At 42.3% G+C, this 19,783-nt stretch overlaps 1 protein-coding gene across 1 annotated transcript; it reads left to right on the forward strand.

Moving 5' to 3' along the window:
• Nucleotides 1–23: 23 nt before the first annotated feature.
• On the forward strand, nucleotides 24–14,798 carry ube2j2 (ubiquitin-conjugating enzyme E2, J2 (UBC6 homolog, yeast)). Its single transcript, XM_046338851.1, has 7 exons — nucleotides 24–182; nucleotides 1,007–1,154; nucleotides 1,618–1,658; nucleotides 2,032–2,134; nucleotides 4,546–4,684; nucleotides 9,191–9,271; nucleotides 11,076–14,798. Exons 2-7 carry the CDS (start codon nucleotides 1,024–1,026, stop codon nucleotides 11,358–11,360), a joined length of 780 nt encoding a protein of 259 aa, XP_046194807.1. The 5' UTR covers nucleotides 24–182; nucleotides 1,007–1,023; the 3' UTR covers nucleotides 11,361–14,798.
• The last annotated feature ends 4,985 nt before the right edge of the window (nucleotides 14,799–19,783 follow it).

Below are 19,783 nucleotides of genomic sequence, written 5' to 3' on the forward strand. Positions count from 1 at the left end.
GACGTCACCGGCGCAACAAAATAAATATAAAAATAAAAGTTCATTGTTTGTGCTGCTGGCAGAATAACGTTACTAGTCCCAAAACGTCGGTGTTTTTTTTTATTTTTAGTAGCCCGTATTCACGATTTGTGGAAGAAAGAAAAAAAACGACTCACCATCGAGTCTTTCCACGAAGAAATTAGGTATATTTCTCTAAATCGAATGATTTTATGTTCAGTTTTGTTGTTGTTGTTTTGTTTAGATGCTAACGTTAGCTAGCTAGCTAATAATGTCGACGCAACGGCCTAGCTAGTTACAGCGGTAGCATTAGCTGCTAGCTAGCCGTTTCTTCCTATCGGTCCATTTTATTTTAATTGACCAGTTAGCTATCTAGGTTCGTGGCAAGCAGCTGATTTAAGTAGCTAGCACAACGTTTTTAAGAGCTTAATACCTGAGTTGTTCATAATCGGAGGTTTTCAGCGAACCACGCGTAACCTTGACGCTGGAAATATATTTATTTATTTTTTTCGGTTTTCCGGTTACCTAACCAGCACTCAGTCAGAGCTAACGTTAGCCTCCAACCCATGGATATACAGTATGTGTCTGCTAGCTACATGTAGGATTAATAAACCCCCCCTCTCGGTTGGTTTACTTTCCTAGCTAATTTATCTAAAAATTGTGATATTTCCAGGTACGTAAAGACGGTAAACTCCCTCGTCTCGTTGATCATTACTTGGTGTCGATTGTTCATCAAGTACCATATACATGTCAATGAGCATCATCCGATATCATGTAACTTAGAATTCAGGTACTGATCATGCCAATCAAGCTAGTTGGCGACCTAACAAATCCTGTTAACTCGTATCAGTCATTCTATTAATGTGTGTGTGTGTGTGTGTGTGTGTGTGTGTGTGTGTGTGTGTGTGTGTGTGTGTGTGTGTGTGTGTGTGTGTGTGTGTGTGTGTGTGTGTGTGTGTGTGTGTGTGTGTGTGTGTGTGTGTGTGTGTGTGTGTGGTGTCTGTCTAAGGAACTCTCTGCCTGTAGATGAACAGCCACGGGAATAAGAGGGCACCGACCACAGCCACCCAGAGACTAAAGCAGGACTACCTCAGGATAAAGAAAGACCCTGTGCCTTACATCTGTGCTGAACCCCTACCATCCAACATCCTCGAATGGTAAGGGCTCTCTCGCATATCGATAGAGCCTCTCAGAGGAGGAGTGCTGATCTAGGATCAGGTCCCCCTGTGCGTTACTTATTCATTATGATCTAGAAGGGGGAAGGGGGTCTGATCCTATATCAGAACTCCTACTCTGATGCTTGTTTAATATGGGCCCAGGATGTTTAAGAGCCGAGTCTCAATACTTTTCAATCCTGGTCTCTTCTCTCTTTCTCGCCTTCATCTGCACTGATATGAAAACAGGATTGGTGAAAATACTGGAGGATGGTGATTGCTTGCTGTGAATATGGCTATTGAGATGCACCCGAGGTCTCTTTAGAGAATGTGATGAATGAACAGGATCCTTTATATTATGAATAAATAGTACACTTGTTGTTAGCCAAATCAGTCATGGGTTTTCTTAGTTGTTCACCAATTGCGTTTTCCATGATGTGATTCCCCCCCCCCCCTCTCTCTCCAGGCACTATGTTGTTCGAGGTCCTGAGAAAACCCCATACGAAGGTAGATAAATGCACTTTTACATATAGTACAGTACTCTGAATAATATCACTTTAAATTGAGGCTCTCTAACCCAGTTCCTGGAAAGCTAACCTCCTGTAGGTTTTTGCTCCAAGCCCAGTTGTAAACTAGCCTGATACATCTCATCAACCAGCTAATTATTAGAATTAGGTGCTCCAGATTAAGTTTGAGGTGAAAACCTATAGGACTGTATCTCTCCAGGAACAGGTTTGGAGAGCCCTGATTTTAAATTATCATACTAACTGGTGTTATTTTTGACTTTTTCTTAAATTCTGTGTCTGACTAAATTGACAATATTGTTGTTACAGTATATTGTAATTGAATTTATTGAACGTCTTGATTCTTTGTTCCACAGGGGGATATTATCATGGCAAACTAATATTCCCTCGGGACTTCCCCTTTAAACCACCCAGCATCTACATGATCACACCTAACGGGAGGTTTAAGTGTAACACGCGGTAAGAATCCAATTAAAGTCACATTCTAGGAAGTTTTTCCCTGGTTCCTCTCTAGGTTTCTGCCTTTTCTAGGGTTTTTTTCCCTGGTTCCTCTCTAGGTTTCTGCCTTTTCTAGGGTTTTTTCCCCTGGCTCCTCTCTATATTTCTGCCTTATCTCGGGAGTCTTTCTATCTCAGAACCTGGCTCCTCTATACCCGGTACAGCCAGAAGAGGACTGGTAACCTGCCAGAGCCTGGTTCCTCTATACCCAGTACAGCCAGAAGAGGACTGGCAACCTGCCAGAGCCTGGTTCCTCTCTAGTTTTCTTCCTAGGTTCCTCTCTAGGTTCCTCTAGTTTTCTTCCTAGGTTCCTGCTTTTCTAGGGATTTTTTTCTAGCCACTGTGCTTCTGGATTGCTTGCTCTCTGAGGTTTTAGGCTGGGTATCTGGAAAGCACATGTGACAACTAAAAAGGCTTTTAAAAACTACATTTGATTGATTGAATTACCCCAGAAGATGTTACAGTGCCTTGCGAAAGTATTCGGCCCCCTTGAACTTTGCAACCTTTTGCCACATTTCAGGCTTCAAACATAAAGATATAAAACTGTATTTTTTTGTGAAGAATCAACAATAAGTGGGACACAATCATGAAGTGGAACGACATTTATTGGATATTTCAAACTTTTTTAACAAATCAAAAACGGAAAAATTGGGCGTGCAAAATTATTCAGCCCCCTTAAGTTAATACTTTGTAGCGCCACCTTTTGCTGCGATTACAGCTGTAAATCGCTTGGGGTATGTCTATATCAGTTTTGCACATCGAGAGACTGACATTTTTTCCCATTCCTCCTTGCAAAACAGCTCGAGCTCAGTGAGGTTGGATGGAGAGCATTTGTGAACAGCAGTTTTCAGTTCTTTCCACAGATTCTCGATTGGATTCAGGTCTGGACTTTGACTTGGCCATTCTAACACCTGGATATGTTTATTTTTGAACCATTCCATTGTAGATTTTGCTTTATGTTTTGGATCATTGTCTTGTTGGAAGACAAATCTCCGTCCCAGTCTCAGGTCTTTTGCAGACTCAAATCAGGTTTTCTTCCAGAATGGTCCTGTATTTGGCTCCATCCATCTTCCCATCAATTTTAACCATCTTCCCTGTCCCTGCTGAAGAAAAGCGGGCCCAAACCATGATGCTGCCACCACCATGTATGACAGTGGGGATGCTGTGTTCAGGGTGATGAGCTGTGTTGCTTTTACGCCAAACATGACGTTTTGCATTGTTGCCAAAAAGTTCAATTTTGGTTTCATCTGACCAGAGCACCTTCCACATGTTTGGTGTGTCTCCCAGGTGGCTTGTGGCAAACTTTAAACAACACTTTTTATGGATATCTTTAAGAAATGGCTTTCTTCTTGCCACTCTTCCATGAAGGCCAGATTTGTGCAATATACGACTGATTGTTGTCCTATGGACAGAGTCTCCCACCTCAGCTGTAGATCTCTGCAGTTCATCCAGAGTGATCATGGGCCTCTTGGCTGCATCTCTAATCAGTCTTCTCCTTGTATGAGCTGAAAGTTTAGAGGGACGGCCAGGTCTTGGTAGATTTGCAGTGGTCTGATATTCCTTCCATTTCAATATTATCGCTTGCACAGTGCTCCTTGGGATGTTTAAAGCTTGGGAAATATTTTTGTATCCAAATCCGGCTTTAAACTTCTTCACAACAGTATCTCGGACCTGCCTGGTGTGTTCCTTGTTCTTCATGATGCTCTCTGCGCTTTTAACGGACCTCTGAGACTATCACAGTGCAGGTGCATTTATACGGATACTTGATTACACACAGGTGGATTGTATTTATCATCATTAGTCATGTAGGTCATCATTCAGGATCATTCAGAGATCCTCACTGAACTTCTGGAGAGAGTTTGCTGCACTGAAAGTAAAGGGGCTGAATAATTTTGCACGCCCAATTTTTCAGTTTTTGATTTATTTAAAAACATCCAATAAATGTTGTTCCACTTCATGATTGTGTCCCACTTGTTGTTGATTCTTCACAAAAAAAATACAGTTTTATATCTTTATGTTTTAAGCCTGAAATGTGGCAAAAGGTCGCAAAGTTCAAGGGGGCCGAATACTTTCGCAAGGCACTGTATTGAACCAATGACCAGGGCTGGGGTCAATTCCAGGAAATTCAGAAAATAAACCAAATTCCATATTTTCCTCATTGAAGAGAATTAAAATAGGAATTTCAGTGTACATCCTGAATTGAAATTGAATTGACCCCAACCCTACTAACACAATTAAGTACATATCCTAAATGGATGTCATTTAATCTCAGGGTTTAAACTATGGAACTACGGTATTTCCTGTTCAATCATTGCATCTGTTTTTCATGCAGTCTTTTCCTGAGTGTGTCACACTGTATCTTCCCCCCCCAGGTTATGCCTGTCCATCACTGATTTCCACCCGGACACGTGGAACCCAGCCTGGTCCGTCTCCACCATCCTGACTGGTCTGCTCAGCTTCATGGTGGAGAAAGGCCCTACTCTGGGCAGCATCGAGACCTCTGACTACACTGTGAGTTTGGAACCATGGTGTAATACAATTCTATTGTTTACAAACAATGGATTTAAAAACCAGCTTCTATTTGGGTTCTGATGGGGCACAACAGTTGAACTAAAAGCTCATGAAAGCCTTTAAAGTTATATTCTTCAACAATCAATGGCTATATATATCATTAATTTAAAATGTTTAAAAAAAAACTTGATGTAGCAATGGACAATTGTCCCTTTTTTAATATTAGACCATTATTACAGTCAGCTTATAAAGCCTTCGTAAGCACTACATAAACATGTTACGAAGCATCTATAAACCATATGTCATGATTCATAAATGTGGCATAACGGTGTGTGACATAATCACCCATGTCAAATGTGACATAACCCACTATGTCGAATATGATATAAACATGCTTTACAAAGGGCGACACTACTACTACTACACCCTGACAGGGACTGTCTGAAATAAGCCCCTAGCTACTACTACTACACCCTGACAGGGACTGTCTGAAATAAGCTCCTAGCTACGACTACTACACCCTGACAGGGACTGTCTGAAATAAGCTCCTAGCTACGACTACTACACCCTGACAGGGACTGTCTGAAATATGCTACTACTACACCCTGACAGGGACTGTCTGAAATAAGCCCCTAGCTACTACTACTACACCCTGACAGGGACTGTCTGAAATAAGCTCCTAGCTACGACTACTACACCCTGACAGACAGGGACTGTCTGAAATAAGCCCCTAGCTACTACTACTACACCCTGACGGGGACTGTCTGAAATAATCTCCTAGCTACGACTACTACACCCTGACGGGGACTGTCTGAAATAAGCCCCTAGCTACTACTACACCCTGACAGGGACTGTCTGAAATAAGCCCCTAGCTACTACTACTACTACTACTACAACTGAAATAAGCCCTAGCTACTACTACTACTATGGACTGTCTGCTGACGGGGACTGTCTGAAATAAGCCCCTAGCTACTATTACTACTACACCCTGACAGGGACTGTCTGAAATAAGCCCCTAGCTACTACTACTACTACTACACCCTGACGGGGACTGTCTGAAATAAGCCCCTAGCTACTACTATTACACCCTGACGGGGACTGTCTGAAATAAGCCCCTAGCTACTACTACTACTATTACACCCTGACAGGGACTGTCTGAAATAAGCCCCTAGCTACTACTACTACACCCTGACAGGGACTGTCTGAAATAAGCCCCTAGCTACTACTACTACACCCTGACAGGGACTGTCTGAAATAAGCTCCTAGCTACGACTACTACACCCTGACATGGACTGTCTGAAATGAGCCCCTAGCTACTACTACTACTACTACACCCTGACATGGACTGTCTGAAATAAGCCCCTAGCTACTACTACACCCTGACATGGACTGTCTGAAATAAGCCCCTAGCTACTACTACTACACCCTGACGGGGACTGTCTTAAATAAGCCCCTAGCTACTACTACTACTACTACAACCTGACATGGACTGTCTGAAATAAGCTCCTAGCTACTACTACTACTACACCCTGACGGGGACTGTCTGAAATAAGCTCCTAGCTACGACTACTACACCCTGACAGGGACTGTCTGAAATAAGCCCCTAGCTACTACTACTACTACACCCTGACAGGGACTGTCTGAAATGAGCCCCTAACTACTACTACTACACCCTGACATGGACTGTCTGAAATGAGCCCCTAGCTACTACTACTACTACTACACCCTGACATGGACTGTCTGAAATGAGCCCCTAGCTACTACTACTACACCCTGACAGGGACTGTCTGAAATAAGCCCCTAGCTACTACTACTACTACACCCTGACAGGGACTGTCTGAAATAAGCCCCTAGCTACTACTACTACTACTACAACCTGATGGGGACTGTCTGAAATAAGCCCCTAGCTACTACTACTACACCCTGACAGGGACTGTCTGAAATAAGCCCCTAGCTACTACTACTACTACACCCTGACGGGGACTGTCTGAAATAAGCCCCTAGCTACTACTACTACTACACCCTGACAGGGACTGTCTGAAATAAGCCCCTAGCTACTACTACTACACCCTGACATGGACTGTCTGAAATAAGCCCCTAGCTACTACTACTACACCCTGACAGGGACTGTCTGAAATAAGCCCCTAGCTACTACTACTACTACTACACCCTGACATGGACTGTCTGAAATAAGCCCCTAGCTACTACTACTACACCCTGACATGGACTGTCTGAAATAAGCCCCTAGCTACTACTACTACACCCTGACAGGGACTGTCTGAAATAAGCCCCTAGCTACTACTACTACTACACCCTGACATGGACTGTCTGAAATGAGCCCCTAGCTACTACTACTACACCCTGACAGGGACTGTCTGAAATAAGCCCCTAGCTACTACTACTACTACTACACCCTGACGGGGACTGTCTGAAATAAGCCCCTAGCTACTATTACTACACCCTGACAGGGACTGTCTGAAATAAGCCCCTAGCTACTACTACTACTACACCCTGACAGGGACTGTCTGAAATAAGCCCCTAGCTACTACTACTACTACTACACCCTGACAGGGACTGTCTGAAATAAGCCCCTAGCTACTACTACTACTACACCCTGACGGGGACTGTCTGAAATAAGCCCCTAGCTATTACTACTACTACTACACCCTGACATGGACTGTCTGAAATAAGCCCCTAGCTACTACTACTTCAACCTGACAGGGACTGTCTGAAATTATCCCCTAGCTACTACTACTACTACTACTACTACTACACCCTGACATGGACTGTCTGAAATAAGCCCCTAGCTACTACTAGTACTACTACTACTACACCCTGACATGGACTGTCTGAAATTAGCCCCTACCTACTACTACTACTACACCCTGACGGGGACTGTCTGAAATAAGCCCCTAGCTGCTACTACTACACCCTGACATGGACTGTCTGAAATTAGCCCCTAGCTACTACTACTACACCCTGACAGGGACTGTCTGAAATTAGCCCCTAGCTACTACTACTACTACTACTACACCCTGACATGGACTGTCTGAAATTAGCCCCTAGCTACTACTACTACTACACCCTGACAGGGACTGTCTGAAATTAGCCCCTAGCTACTACTACTACTACACCCTGACATGGACTGTCTGAAATTAGCCCCTAGCTACTACTACTACTACACCCTGACAGGGACTGTCTGAAATTAGCCCCTAGCTACTACTACTACACCCTGACAGGGACTGTCTGAAATTAGCCCCTAGCTACTACTACTACTACACCCTGACAGGGACTGTCTGAAATTAGCACCCTGACAGGGAGCTACTAGCTACTACTACTACACCCTGACAGGGACTGTCTGAAATTAGCCCCTAGCTACTACTACTACACCCTGACAGGGACTGTCTGAAATTAGGCCCTAGCTACTACTACTAATACACCCTGACAGGGACTGTCTGAAATTAGCCCCTAGCTACTACTACTACACCCTGACAGGGACTGTCTGAAATTAGGCCCTAGCTACTACTACTACTACACCCTGACAGGGACTGTCTGAAATTAGCCCCTAGCTACTACTACTACACCCTGACAGGGACTGTCTGAAAAAAAAGAGTCTTGGTGGTTCCAGACTTCTTCCATTTAAGAATGATGGAGGCCACTGTATTCTTGGGAACCTTCAATGCAGCAGAAATATTTTTGTTACCCTTCACCAGATCTGCCTCGACACAATCCTGTCTCGGGGCTCTACGGACAATTCCTTCGACCTCGTGGCTTGTTTTTTTTTTTCTCTTACATGCACTGTCAACTGTGGAACCTTATATAGACTGGTGTGTGTGCTTTTCTAAATCATGTCCAATCAATTGAATTTACCATAAGTGGACTCTAGTCAAGTAGTAGAAACATCTCAAGGATAATCAATGGAAACAGGATGCACCGGAGCTCAATTTAAAGTCTCATAGCAAAGGGTCTGAATAATTACGTAAATAAGGTATTTCAGTTATTTATTTTTAATAAACGTTAAAACATTTCAAAAACCAGTTTTCGCTTTTCCATTATGGGGTATTGTGTTTAGATTGATTCAGGATTTATATTTAATCCATTTTAGAATAAGGTTGTAACTTAACAAAATATGGAGAATTCAATGGGTCTGAAGACTTTGTATGTATAGCTGTTCCTGTAGACTAACACTCATTGCGCTAACGCCAGTTAGCATTGGCTTGTGAAACTACATTGAATTTCCTTAATCCTGGACACGGGAGACAAATACAAATTTTATCCATGAGTTCATTCACCTCTGGAGAGAAGTATGTCAATTACTTACTTGCCAAAATCCCAAGCTATCCCTTTAAGATGAATGTTCTGACAAAATCCTAAGCTATACCTTTAAGATGAATGTTCTAACTTTAAGTCACTCTGGATAAGATGTAAATGTATTATTATTATTATTATAATTCAAATTGTTGGTTCTTTTGGTTATTTCTTGTTTTTTTGTTTTATTTCCTCCAGAAACGACAGCTGTCAGCCCAGAGCTTGGCTTTCAACCTAAAGGAGAAGGTTTTCTGTGAATTGTTTCCTGATGCCGTTGATGTGAGTCTGCATGGAAATCATTTACTAAAGACTGATACCATAACAAAGACTGATACCATAACAAAGACTGATACCATAACAAAGACTGATACCATAACAAAGACTGATACCATAACAAAGACTGATACCATAACAAAGACTGATACCATAACAAAGACTGATACCATAACAAAGACTGATACCATAACAAAGACTGATACCATAACAAAGACTGATACCATAACAAAGACTGATACCATAACAAAGACTGATACCATAACAAAGACTGATACCATAACAAAGACTGATACCATAACAAAGACTGATACCATAACAAAGACGGATACCATAACAAAGACGGATACCATAACAAAGACGGATACCATAACAAAGACGGATACCACAACAAAGACGGATACCACAACAAAGACGGATACCACAACAAAGACGGATACCACAACAAAGACGGATACCACAACAAAGACGGATACCACAACAAAGACGGATACCACAACAAAGACGGATACCACAACAAAGACGGATACCACAACAAAGACGGATACCACAACAAAGACGGATACCACAACAAAGACGGATACCACAACAAAGACAAACTAAAGACGGATACCACAACTATGACAAACTAAAGACGGATACCACAACTATGACAAACTAAAGACGGATACCACAACTATGACAAACTAAAGACGGATACCACAACTATGACAAACTAAAGACGGATACCACAACTATGACAAACTAAAGACGGATACCACAACTATGACAAACTAAAGACGGATACCACAACTATGACAAACTAAAGACGGATACCACAACTATGACAAACTAAAGACGGATACCACAACTATGACAAACTAAAGACGGATACCACAACTATGACAAACTAAAGACGGATACCACAACTATGACAAACTAAAGACGGATACCACAACTATGACAAACTAAAGACGGATACCACAACTATGACAAACTAAAGACGGATACCACAACTATGACAAACTAAAGACGGATACCACAACTATGACAAACTAAAGACGGATACCACAACTATGACAAACTAAAGACGGATACCACAACTATGACAAACTAAAGACGGATACCACAACTATGACAAACTAAAGACGGATACCACAACTATGACAAACTAAAGACGGATACCACAACTATGACAAACTAAAGACGGATACCACAACTATGACAAACTAAAGACGGATACCACAACTATGACAAACTAAAGACGGATACCACAACTATGACAAACTAAAGACGGATACCACAACTATGACAAACTAAAGACGGATACTACTAAAAAGCAGCATATACTAGAGCAGTATTTCTGAACCTCGGGCCCCCCTGGGTACACGTTCTGGTTTTTGCAGCTAGCTCTACAGCTGATTCACTGTGGGGAAACCCGACACGAGATCACAATTTCATCCACTGAGTGGATTCTATTACTGGCTTATTTTGACTGCAGGCTTTCATCCTTTTTCCACTTAGTCTCTCCCTGACTACTGGCTCTTTTCCATCGATCGTCCCTGCTCCACCCGTCGTCCCCCTGCTCCACCCGTCGTCCCCCTGCTCCACCCGTCGTCCCCCTGCTCCACCCGTCGTCCCCCTGCTCCACCCGTCGTCCCCCTGCTCCACCCGTCGTCACCCTGCTCCACCCGTCCATCGGTCGTCCCTGTTCCATCTCTCTCTCTCTATCCTTTCTCCCCTGTCCATCCCTCACTCAATCTCTCTCTCTATCCTTTCTCCCCTGTCCATCCCTCACTCAATCTCTCTCCATCCCTCCCTCTTTCTCCAGGAGATAAAGCAGAAACAGAAGGCCCAGGAGGAGTTGAGTGCCCGTCCCCTCCCCCTCCCCGACGTGGTTCCTGACGGCGACCCCCAACACGGCAACTACGGAATCCCCGCCCTCAACGGAGGCCACGGCCCTCTGGGCCCCGCTAACCCCGCCCCCGGCCTCCAGCAGGCCAATCGGAACCACGGACTGCTGGGCGGCGCCTTGGCCAACCTGTTTGTGATTGTAGGGTTCGCGGCGTTTGCCTACACGGTGAAGTACGTGCTGCGGAGCATCGCCCAGGAGTGAGAGAGGAGAGATGAAGGAGAGCAGAGGGTCAGCTACAGGACAATTGTATGATTTAAACACATTATTGATAGAAATTCTGAGCCCCCCCCTCGAAGGAGGGATGAAGAAGCAGGTGGGGGGGGGGGGGGGGGGGTTTAGGTGGGGAGGGGGGAGACTGGGACAGGGTTGTTTGGGATCACGGTTGTTGATCCACTCTGTGCTTTCGGTGGTTATGACCTAATACCAGGTGGTAGAAGAAGTGCTTGGCTCATGGGTTGACCGCTGGCTCAGAACATTTTCAAGTAATTGTTCTTCTCTGCCTATTTACTCTGAAGCCACTGTATTGTTAGTGTTCTGTGTGCTAGATACATTTTCAATCTATTGTGCCGCCATATTGGTGGGTCCCTGTGGAGAGAAAAAAGAAAAAGACAAAAAAAAAATAACGTGGATTTTGAACCATGTTTTCATTCTGCCTGTTCCAGTTCCACAAAGTATGTCTTAAGTGGGGATAGATAGCCCTCTGTTGCCCGGGAAACAAGGTTCAGACTCACTTGGGTAAGTGTTGCCCTTCTGTCCTGTGTCACCTTAGACAGGTAAGACAGACTCCACCCCCCTCCCCCCCCAGGTGTCCTGAGAAACACACAGGAAGGAGTCTGTGTAATATAATGTCAATGAAACCCTGGCTTTTAAGTAAGATCTGGGACACGTTGAGATCTACCTTGATGTATTTGCTAAACACACACAGTGACAACTGATTTAGGATTCAGTCCCGAAACCCCGGGGGGGGGGGGGTTCGGGCCTGAGTCCTAAATCCGTTGTCACTGTGTGTTTAGCAAATACATCAAGTTAGATCTCTACGTGTCCCAGATGGCCCCCTATTCCCTTTGTAGTGCACTACTTTTGACCAGAAACCTATAGGGCTCTGGTCTAAAGTACTGCACTATATAGGTGATAGGGTGCCATTTGGAACACCGGCTCAGTCAGTCTGTCTGTTGTGGCTTTTTCCCAAAATGGCTGACTCCCCCCTCTGGGTGTCTTCTTCAGCATGTGTTCATAATACCATTGTCACGCTTCATTTATCATCCGGTCTGGTTGAAACCATATACACGACTCGCAGGTTTGGCCCGTTTTAATCACTGGCAATGCTGGCCTTTTTTTTTTTTTTTTATGGGGTTATTAGTTGGAAAAGAGTGGGGTTGTAAGGATAATGAGGAAGTTGGTTGAAATTACATAAGTCATTCGTCCTGGGATGTGTCACATAAGAATGGAAGACCTGGGGAACTGAACCGCTTAGCTGGCTTTAGAGCATGCTGTCTGTCTGTGTCTTTACAATGCTACTGACCCACTCAAACATTTTGAAAAGAGAAGTATGGACATGGTGGATAGGTTAACTATAGTAGTGGAATAATTAGGTTATAAATAGTAACCTATTTAAATAGTTATCTCAAGACAGTTGATTCTGCCTATATACATTTTAATTCTACTGAAGCAAAATATGAACTCAACATGTAAAGGGTTGGTTTCATAAAAGATGCCAGACCGGTTCCGTATGTACAAGTGTTTCTCAAAAATGTTGGGCACAAATGTGTTTACATCCTTGTTAGTGAGCATTTCTCCTTTTTTCCAAGTGGCATATCAAGAAGCTGATTTAAACGGCATGATCATTCCACAGGTTCACCTTGTGCTGGGGGCGATAGAAGGCCACTCTCTAAAATGTGCAGTTTTGTCACACAAAGCAATGCCACAGATGTCTGAAGTTTTAAGGGAGTGTGCAATTGGCATGCTGACTACAGGAATCTCCACCAGAGTTCCTGCCAGGGAATTGAATGTTCAATTCTCTACCATAAGCCGCCTCAATGTCGTTTTTTTTGTGGGGGGGGGGGCAGTACATCCAACCGGCCTCACAACCACAGACCGTGTGTAACAACGCCAGCCCGGGATCTCCACGTCGTCTGAGACCAGCCACCCGGATCGCTGATGAAACAGAGTATTTCTGTCTGTAATTAAAGCCCTTTTGTGGGGAAAAACTCATTCTGGTTGGCTGTGCCTGGCATCCAAGTGGGGTGGGCCTGGCATCCAAGTGGGGTGGGCCTGGCATCCAAGTGGGGTGAGCCTATGCCCACCCATGGCTGAGCCTTTGCCAAGTTAAGTGAAATCCATAGATTAGGGCCTAATGAATTTATTTCAATTTGATTGATTTCCTTATAAGAACTGTAACTTGGTGAAATTGTTGCATGTTGTTTTGTTTTTTTCTTCAGTATAGCTAAATTCCCCATCTTAAAATACCATGTCAACCTACCTGTGTGTTTTGGTATAGCTGATATATGTTTATGTTTGGGTGAGTTCCAATACGTGCTGTGGGTCATTCCATTGGTCATCAGGCTCGTCTTTAAACCATGACAAAGGACATCAAAAAGACCGACTGACGAGAGCACTCAATAGGAAATGGGGTAGGAGATAAGAGTTGACTCGTCTCTCGGCTGGTGTTTTGTTGTCAGTCAACCCAACCCGTGAGCCAAGGCAGTTAAATCCAGCGCTGTCAATCTCTCATGTTGCGCTGAAACGGGGATCTCCAAGGTGCTTAGCTGACCATTTTTTTTAACAACACATCGCTCTATATAGGCCCCAATAAGGAGACGACAGTCTATATAGGCCCCGATGAGGAGACGACAGTCTATATAGGCCCCGATGAGGAGACGACAGTCTATATAGGCCCCGATGAGGAGACGACAGTCTATGTAGGCCCCAATGAGGAGACGACAGTCTATGTAGGCCCCAATGAGGAGACGACAGTCTATGTAGGCCCCAATGAGGAGACGACAGTCTATATAGGCCCCAATGAGGAGACGACAGTCTATATAGGCCCCAATGAGGAGACGACAGTCTATATAGGCCCCAATGAGGAGACGACAGACTATATAGACCCTGATGAGGAGACAACAGCACATGGAGAAGTAAACCTTTGTGTTTAATATTTCATTTTATATAATAGTAGCCATGGTGTGGCAGTCTGTTAGATCGGGAACCAGCTTTCTTGTCCCTAGCAGTGTACAAAATGGCACCTTATTCCATGTCTTGTTCACTGCTTTTGACCAGAGCCTTTGGGACACATCCCGTCTTGCCAAACAGGACAGGGCTGAGAGAAGAGCTGGTTAATGTGAAAACACACCAGCACCTCCCTGGCTAGTAGAATTACTCATTTACATTGCATTTAGTGCAGATTGTTCTACAGTGTAGCCTACTTTTGACTTCAGAAAGCAGAAGGAAAAACAATAAGTTCAGATAATAGCAGAAGACTTGAACAAGGATCTTTTTGTCTCTTGTTCTGCCCCTTTTTTTAACGATAGTTTGAGATGCACAGCAAAAAACACACAAATTCCACGCTTCATAATTATCTCATTTTGAAATTGTATGTTTTCATAGTTAATGCAAATAAATGTACCCCGCCATTTTAGAGAATACGTTTGGTGGTTATTATTGGTGTGTGTGTGTGTGTGTGTGTGTGTGTGTTATAGGGAACCCAGTGCCAGCGAGAGATGAAGATCACGCCATCTTTGAAATGACAGTCACAACATTTTTAATTAAGTTGGCATTGTAGTGAATTGACTGGTATATGTGTGTTTGTAAGAATTTCCAATCCACTACAGCAGAGTAGATCTCTCAGTTTACTTCCTTTTTGAGTTATAAGGGTGCAAAGCCTTATTTGAATATTTCTTAAATCTTTCACATTATTTGTATTTATTATGGATTCCCATTATCCGCTGCGAAGGCTACTCTTCCTGGGGTCCAGCAAAATGAAGGCAGTTATATATATATATATAATATATATAATATATATATATATATATATATATATATTTTTTTTTACATTACAATGTGAAGTCCAATCTCTGTTGGAATCCAGTTTGCAGGAAGATATCCAGTCCTTTTAACATCTCTCACAACTAGCATCTTGAATTCATTTCAGAGTAGGGCAGAACATACAGTAGGTGAAGACTACCTACATACACCATGTAAACTGGAACGACTTGTCTCACTAACGGTTGCTATAAATCGAACCACTTACAGATTGGATTAGTTAAAGGGGCGGGGGGGAACGTTTCTTAGTGCTGAACGATTAAGTGCTGTTTCAGGTCGATAATCTTGTGGAATTCAAATCAGTCAATTAGTTGTTTTAAACTGCAAAAAAATAAACATTTCTGATCTTTGTGTAGCATAAGATTTGAAAACAATCCATGTTCATGCGAAAACACATATTGACACAAACCATTTAAGAAGTTTTTTTTATTTTTTTATCAACCTGCGACAGACCATGCTGAGAAATATAACAGAGGCCCCTCCCATATCTGTGGATAAATGTGTAGATTTAACTCCCTGTTTCTGGTTGCTCTTAATGGAGTTAAAAGCACTCCATCACAATCAACAATAATTCCAGGGAGCGTATCACTTCCTTGAGTGTTAAGATAACTTCCAAAAAAGAGTCAATTTAACCCTCTTTTAAAACACTGATTTCAACTATCCTTGATTTACTGTCTAGGTTAAAGGGCAACTAACACCACTTTTAAACCTCATGTTTGTTATCTCCAGCACAATACCAGTGCCAACATATTTGAAAACTGTGTATTTCTACATTTTGTGGAAAAATATGCTAACTTTTTAACATTTAAAACAGTGATTTTCAAACACTGACATTCGCAGTGACACGAAGAGTGAGAAAATACCCTCCTTTGGGCTAGAAACTAGTAGCAGGTTTGTTGAAAATCATTTTTTAAAAACTTTTAATTCTACCCTGTGATGTCACAGAAGCATTTTTTTTTAGGACTTCTTCTCTCCTTTTAACCACAGATCATAGAAACATGCCATTTTCACATATGTAGAAAGTGGCGAAATTGCCCATTTTTTTAAAGTCAATCGCGTTTATTACAAGTTTCAACAAGGAGTTATTTTTATTGTTATTTTTATTGTTATTTTACTTCTCAGGTTGGTTGTTTTACAAGATCTCCGGCTGAACTTTGACCTGATTTCTAATAGAAATACTAATGACTTAATCACTCTGGCATTAAAAAAAAAATGGCTGCCAGAAACACAACATGATTGTGAATGAATTAATCCATCCATACATGAGTGTATCATTTGTATTTATTTAACCAGGATAGCCCACTCATTCAATAACAGCTGTTTTCCATGGAGTCCCGGGTGTCATGTGAAAATATACTGAGCAAAAAAATATAAACGCAATATGCAACAATTTTCAAAGATTTTACTGATGGTCACAGATACCCTAAAATAAATGGGTCTCACAATGGGCCTCGGGATCTCGTCACAGTATTTCTGTGCATTCAGATTGCCATCGATAAAATGCAATTGTCTTCGTTGTCCATAGCTTGTGCCTGCCCATACCAGAACCCCATCGCCACCACCGGGCACTCTGTTGACAACGTTGACATCAGCAAACCTCTCGCCCACACGACGCCATGCATGTGGTCTGCGGTTGTGAGGCCAGTTGGACGTACTGCCAAATGATCTAAAACAACATTGGATGCGGCTTATGGTAGAGAAATTAACATTTAATTCTCTGACAACAGCTCTGTTGGACGTTCCTGACAAAACCTGCACATTTTAGAGTGGCCATTTATTGTCCGCAACACAATGTGCACCTGTGTAATAATCATGCTGTTTAACTAATTTCTTGATATGCCACACCTGTCAGGTGGATGGATTATCTTGGCAAAAGAGAAATGCTCACGAACAGGGATGTAAACAAATTTGGACACAAAATTTGAGAGCAATAAGCTTTTTGTGCATATGGAAAATTTCAGCTCAAGAACAATGGGACCAACACTTCACATGTTGCGTTTACATTGCTAGTGACTATATTCACGTCACCAAATCATTTATTAAAATACATGGTTTTTGAATGGTCTACAATAGCCTCAACAGACCTCTGTAGGGTAGCATCATGGTGTAGCCGGAGGACAGCTAGCTTCCATCCTCATCTGGGTACATTGACTTCAATACAAAACCTAGGAGGCTCTTGGGTCTCACCCCCACCATAGACTTACACAGTAATTATGACAACTTCCGGAGGACGTCCTCCAACCTATCAGAGCTCTTGCAGCATGAACTGACATGTTGTCCACCCAATCAAAGGATTGGAGAATGAATCTAGTTCTGAAAGCATAAACTAGAGCTAGCTAGCACTGTAGTGTATAAAATGTGGTGAGTAGCTGACTCAGAGAAAGACAGGAGTCACACAGTTTTAAACAAATTAATTTCTTCAGAAATGAAGGAGAAGTGAGAGAGAGAGCTAGCTATATTTATTTTTAAAAAATGTTTTACTTTCACTTAGCTAGCAAACGGAGCTAGCTAGGTTAGCTTACTCAAACAACAAGGGATTACATTTTAGCTAGCCAGCTATAGCTATCTAACTCTGGAACTTTTCCAAGTCAAGGTAAGCGTTTATTAATTTATTGGTGAGATAGTGCCAAGAGTGTGCAAAGCTGTCATCGAGGCAAAAGCTGGCTACTTTGAAGAATTTCAAATATAGAATATATTTGGATTTGTTTAAACACTTGTTTTTGCATTCCGTAGGTGTTATTTCATAGTTTTGATGTCTTCACTATTATTATACAATGTAAAAAATAATTTAAAAACCTTTGAATGAGTTGTTCTAAAACTTTTGACCGGTAGTATATAATAATACCAAATACCCCACCGAAGACGTTCTTTTATAAAAAATATACTTGGTCATAACAGACTTTATATGGGCAAATAGAACTCATAGAATAAAGGGAAGTTTTACATCTCCCCATAGAGGAAACAATGGAAGATACACAAACACGACAATCTTTTCACGGAAAAAAGGATAAAGCGAAGACCATGAACAACTATAATAGTTTAGATAACAATATGGAAGAAAATGAAACAGATTCTACAAGAACCAATAATCCCTCCCTAAAAAACACACCCCTATGGAACAATCCTTGGATAGCTTTAATTTATAAACTGGTCCACATGGAAAAAAGGCATAGAAACTGTAAATAACTTGGTAAGGGAAAAATAAAACGACTTAAATGACAGACTAAAAAAGCAATTTTCGACTAACCAATGTAGATATTTTCAAATACATACAACTTAAAAGTTTTATGTCACAAAATGTTGATTTGAAATATTTTGGCTAGCTAACATGTAATCCCTCATTCTCTAATCCTTGAGGGAATTCTATTTGAGTCAGAAAAGGATACTAATATAATAGGTAAGATATACAAAACATTGAAGAGTGCCAATCCAATTTACAATCTCTTAGGAAAAAAAGATTAACTCTTGGTACCAAAATTTAAAAAATAACTGATATTGGCACAAGATGGAGGTGTTGGAACGTAAATAATGAAATTGAAGAGTGCATTGAACGTAACTAATGAAATTGTCAACTTAATCCACTAATGGAAATGTAAACGTAATCCAGTCATGTTTTAAGTGTAAAATGAACAATCACTCAATAATTCATGCCTTCTGGGATGAAGTCCAAAAGTTGGCTGTTAGACGGACTAAAACGCATAACGCATCACCGGGGGCAAACTACCTGCCCTCCAGGACACCTACACCACCCGATGTCGCAGGAAGGCCATAAAGATCATCAAGGACAACAACCACCCGAGCCACTTCCTGTTCACCCCGCTATCATCCAGAAGGCGAGGTCAGTACAGGTGCATCAAAGCAAAATCAAATTTATTTATATAGCCCTTTGTACATCAGCTGATATCTCAAAGTGCTGTACAGAAACCCAGCCTAAAACCCCAAACAGCAAACAATGCAGGTGTAGAAGCACGGTGGCTAGGAAAAACTCCCTAGAAAGGCCAAAACCTAGGAAGAAACCTAGAGAGGAACCAGGCTATGAGGGGTGGCCCGTCCTCTTCTGGCTGTGCCGGGTAGAGATTATAACAGAACATGGCCAAAATGTTCAAATGTTCATAAATGACCAGCAGGGTCAAATAATAATAATCACAGTAGTTGTCGAGGGTGCAGCAAGTCAGGACATCAGGAGTAAATGTCAGTTGGCTTTTCATAGCCGACCATTAAGAGTATCTCTACCGCTCCTGCTGTCTCTAGAGAGTTGAAAACAGCAGGTCTGGGACAGGTAGCACGTCTGGTGAACAGGTCAGGATTCCATAGCCGCAGGCAGAACAGTTGAAACAGGAGCAGCAGCACAGCCAGGTGGACTGGGGACAGCAAGGAGTCATCATGCCAGGTAGTCCTGAGACATGGTCCTAGGGCTCAGGTCCTCCAAGAGAGAGAGAAAGAAAGAGAATTAGAGAGAGCATACTTAAATTCACACAGGACACCGGATAAGACTCCAGATATAAAAAACTGACCCTAGCCCGCCGACACATAAACTACTGCATCATAAATACTGGAGGCTGAGACAGGAGGGGTCAGGAGACACT

The sequence above is a fragment of the Oncorhynchus gorbuscha genome, linkage group LG03, assembly GCF_021184085.1.
Source record: "Oncorhynchus gorbuscha isolate QuinsamMale2020 ecotype Even-year linkage group LG03, OgorEven_v1.0, whole genome shotgun sequence".
In the NCBI taxonomy this organism is placed as follows: Eukaryota; Metazoa; Chordata; class Actinopteri; order Salmoniformes; family Salmonidae; genus Oncorhynchus; species Oncorhynchus gorbuscha.

What these genes read in the sequence shown, in the direction of transcription:
- ube2j2 (XM_046338851.1), top strand. Translation starts at nt 1,024, where the DNA reads ATGAACAGCCACGGGAATAAGAGGGCACCGACCACAGCCACCCAGAGA. An exon ending in TGAGAAAACCCCATACGAAG is followed by an intron (nt 1,659 to 2,031) that starts GTAGATAAATGC and finishes TTTGTTCCACAG; the next exon opens with GGGGATATTATCATGGCAAA. An exon ending in TGTTTCCTGATGCCGTTGAT is followed by an intron (nt 9,272 to 11,075) that starts GTGAGTCTGCAT and finishes CTCTTTCTCCAG; the next exon opens with GAGATAAAGCAGAAACAGAA.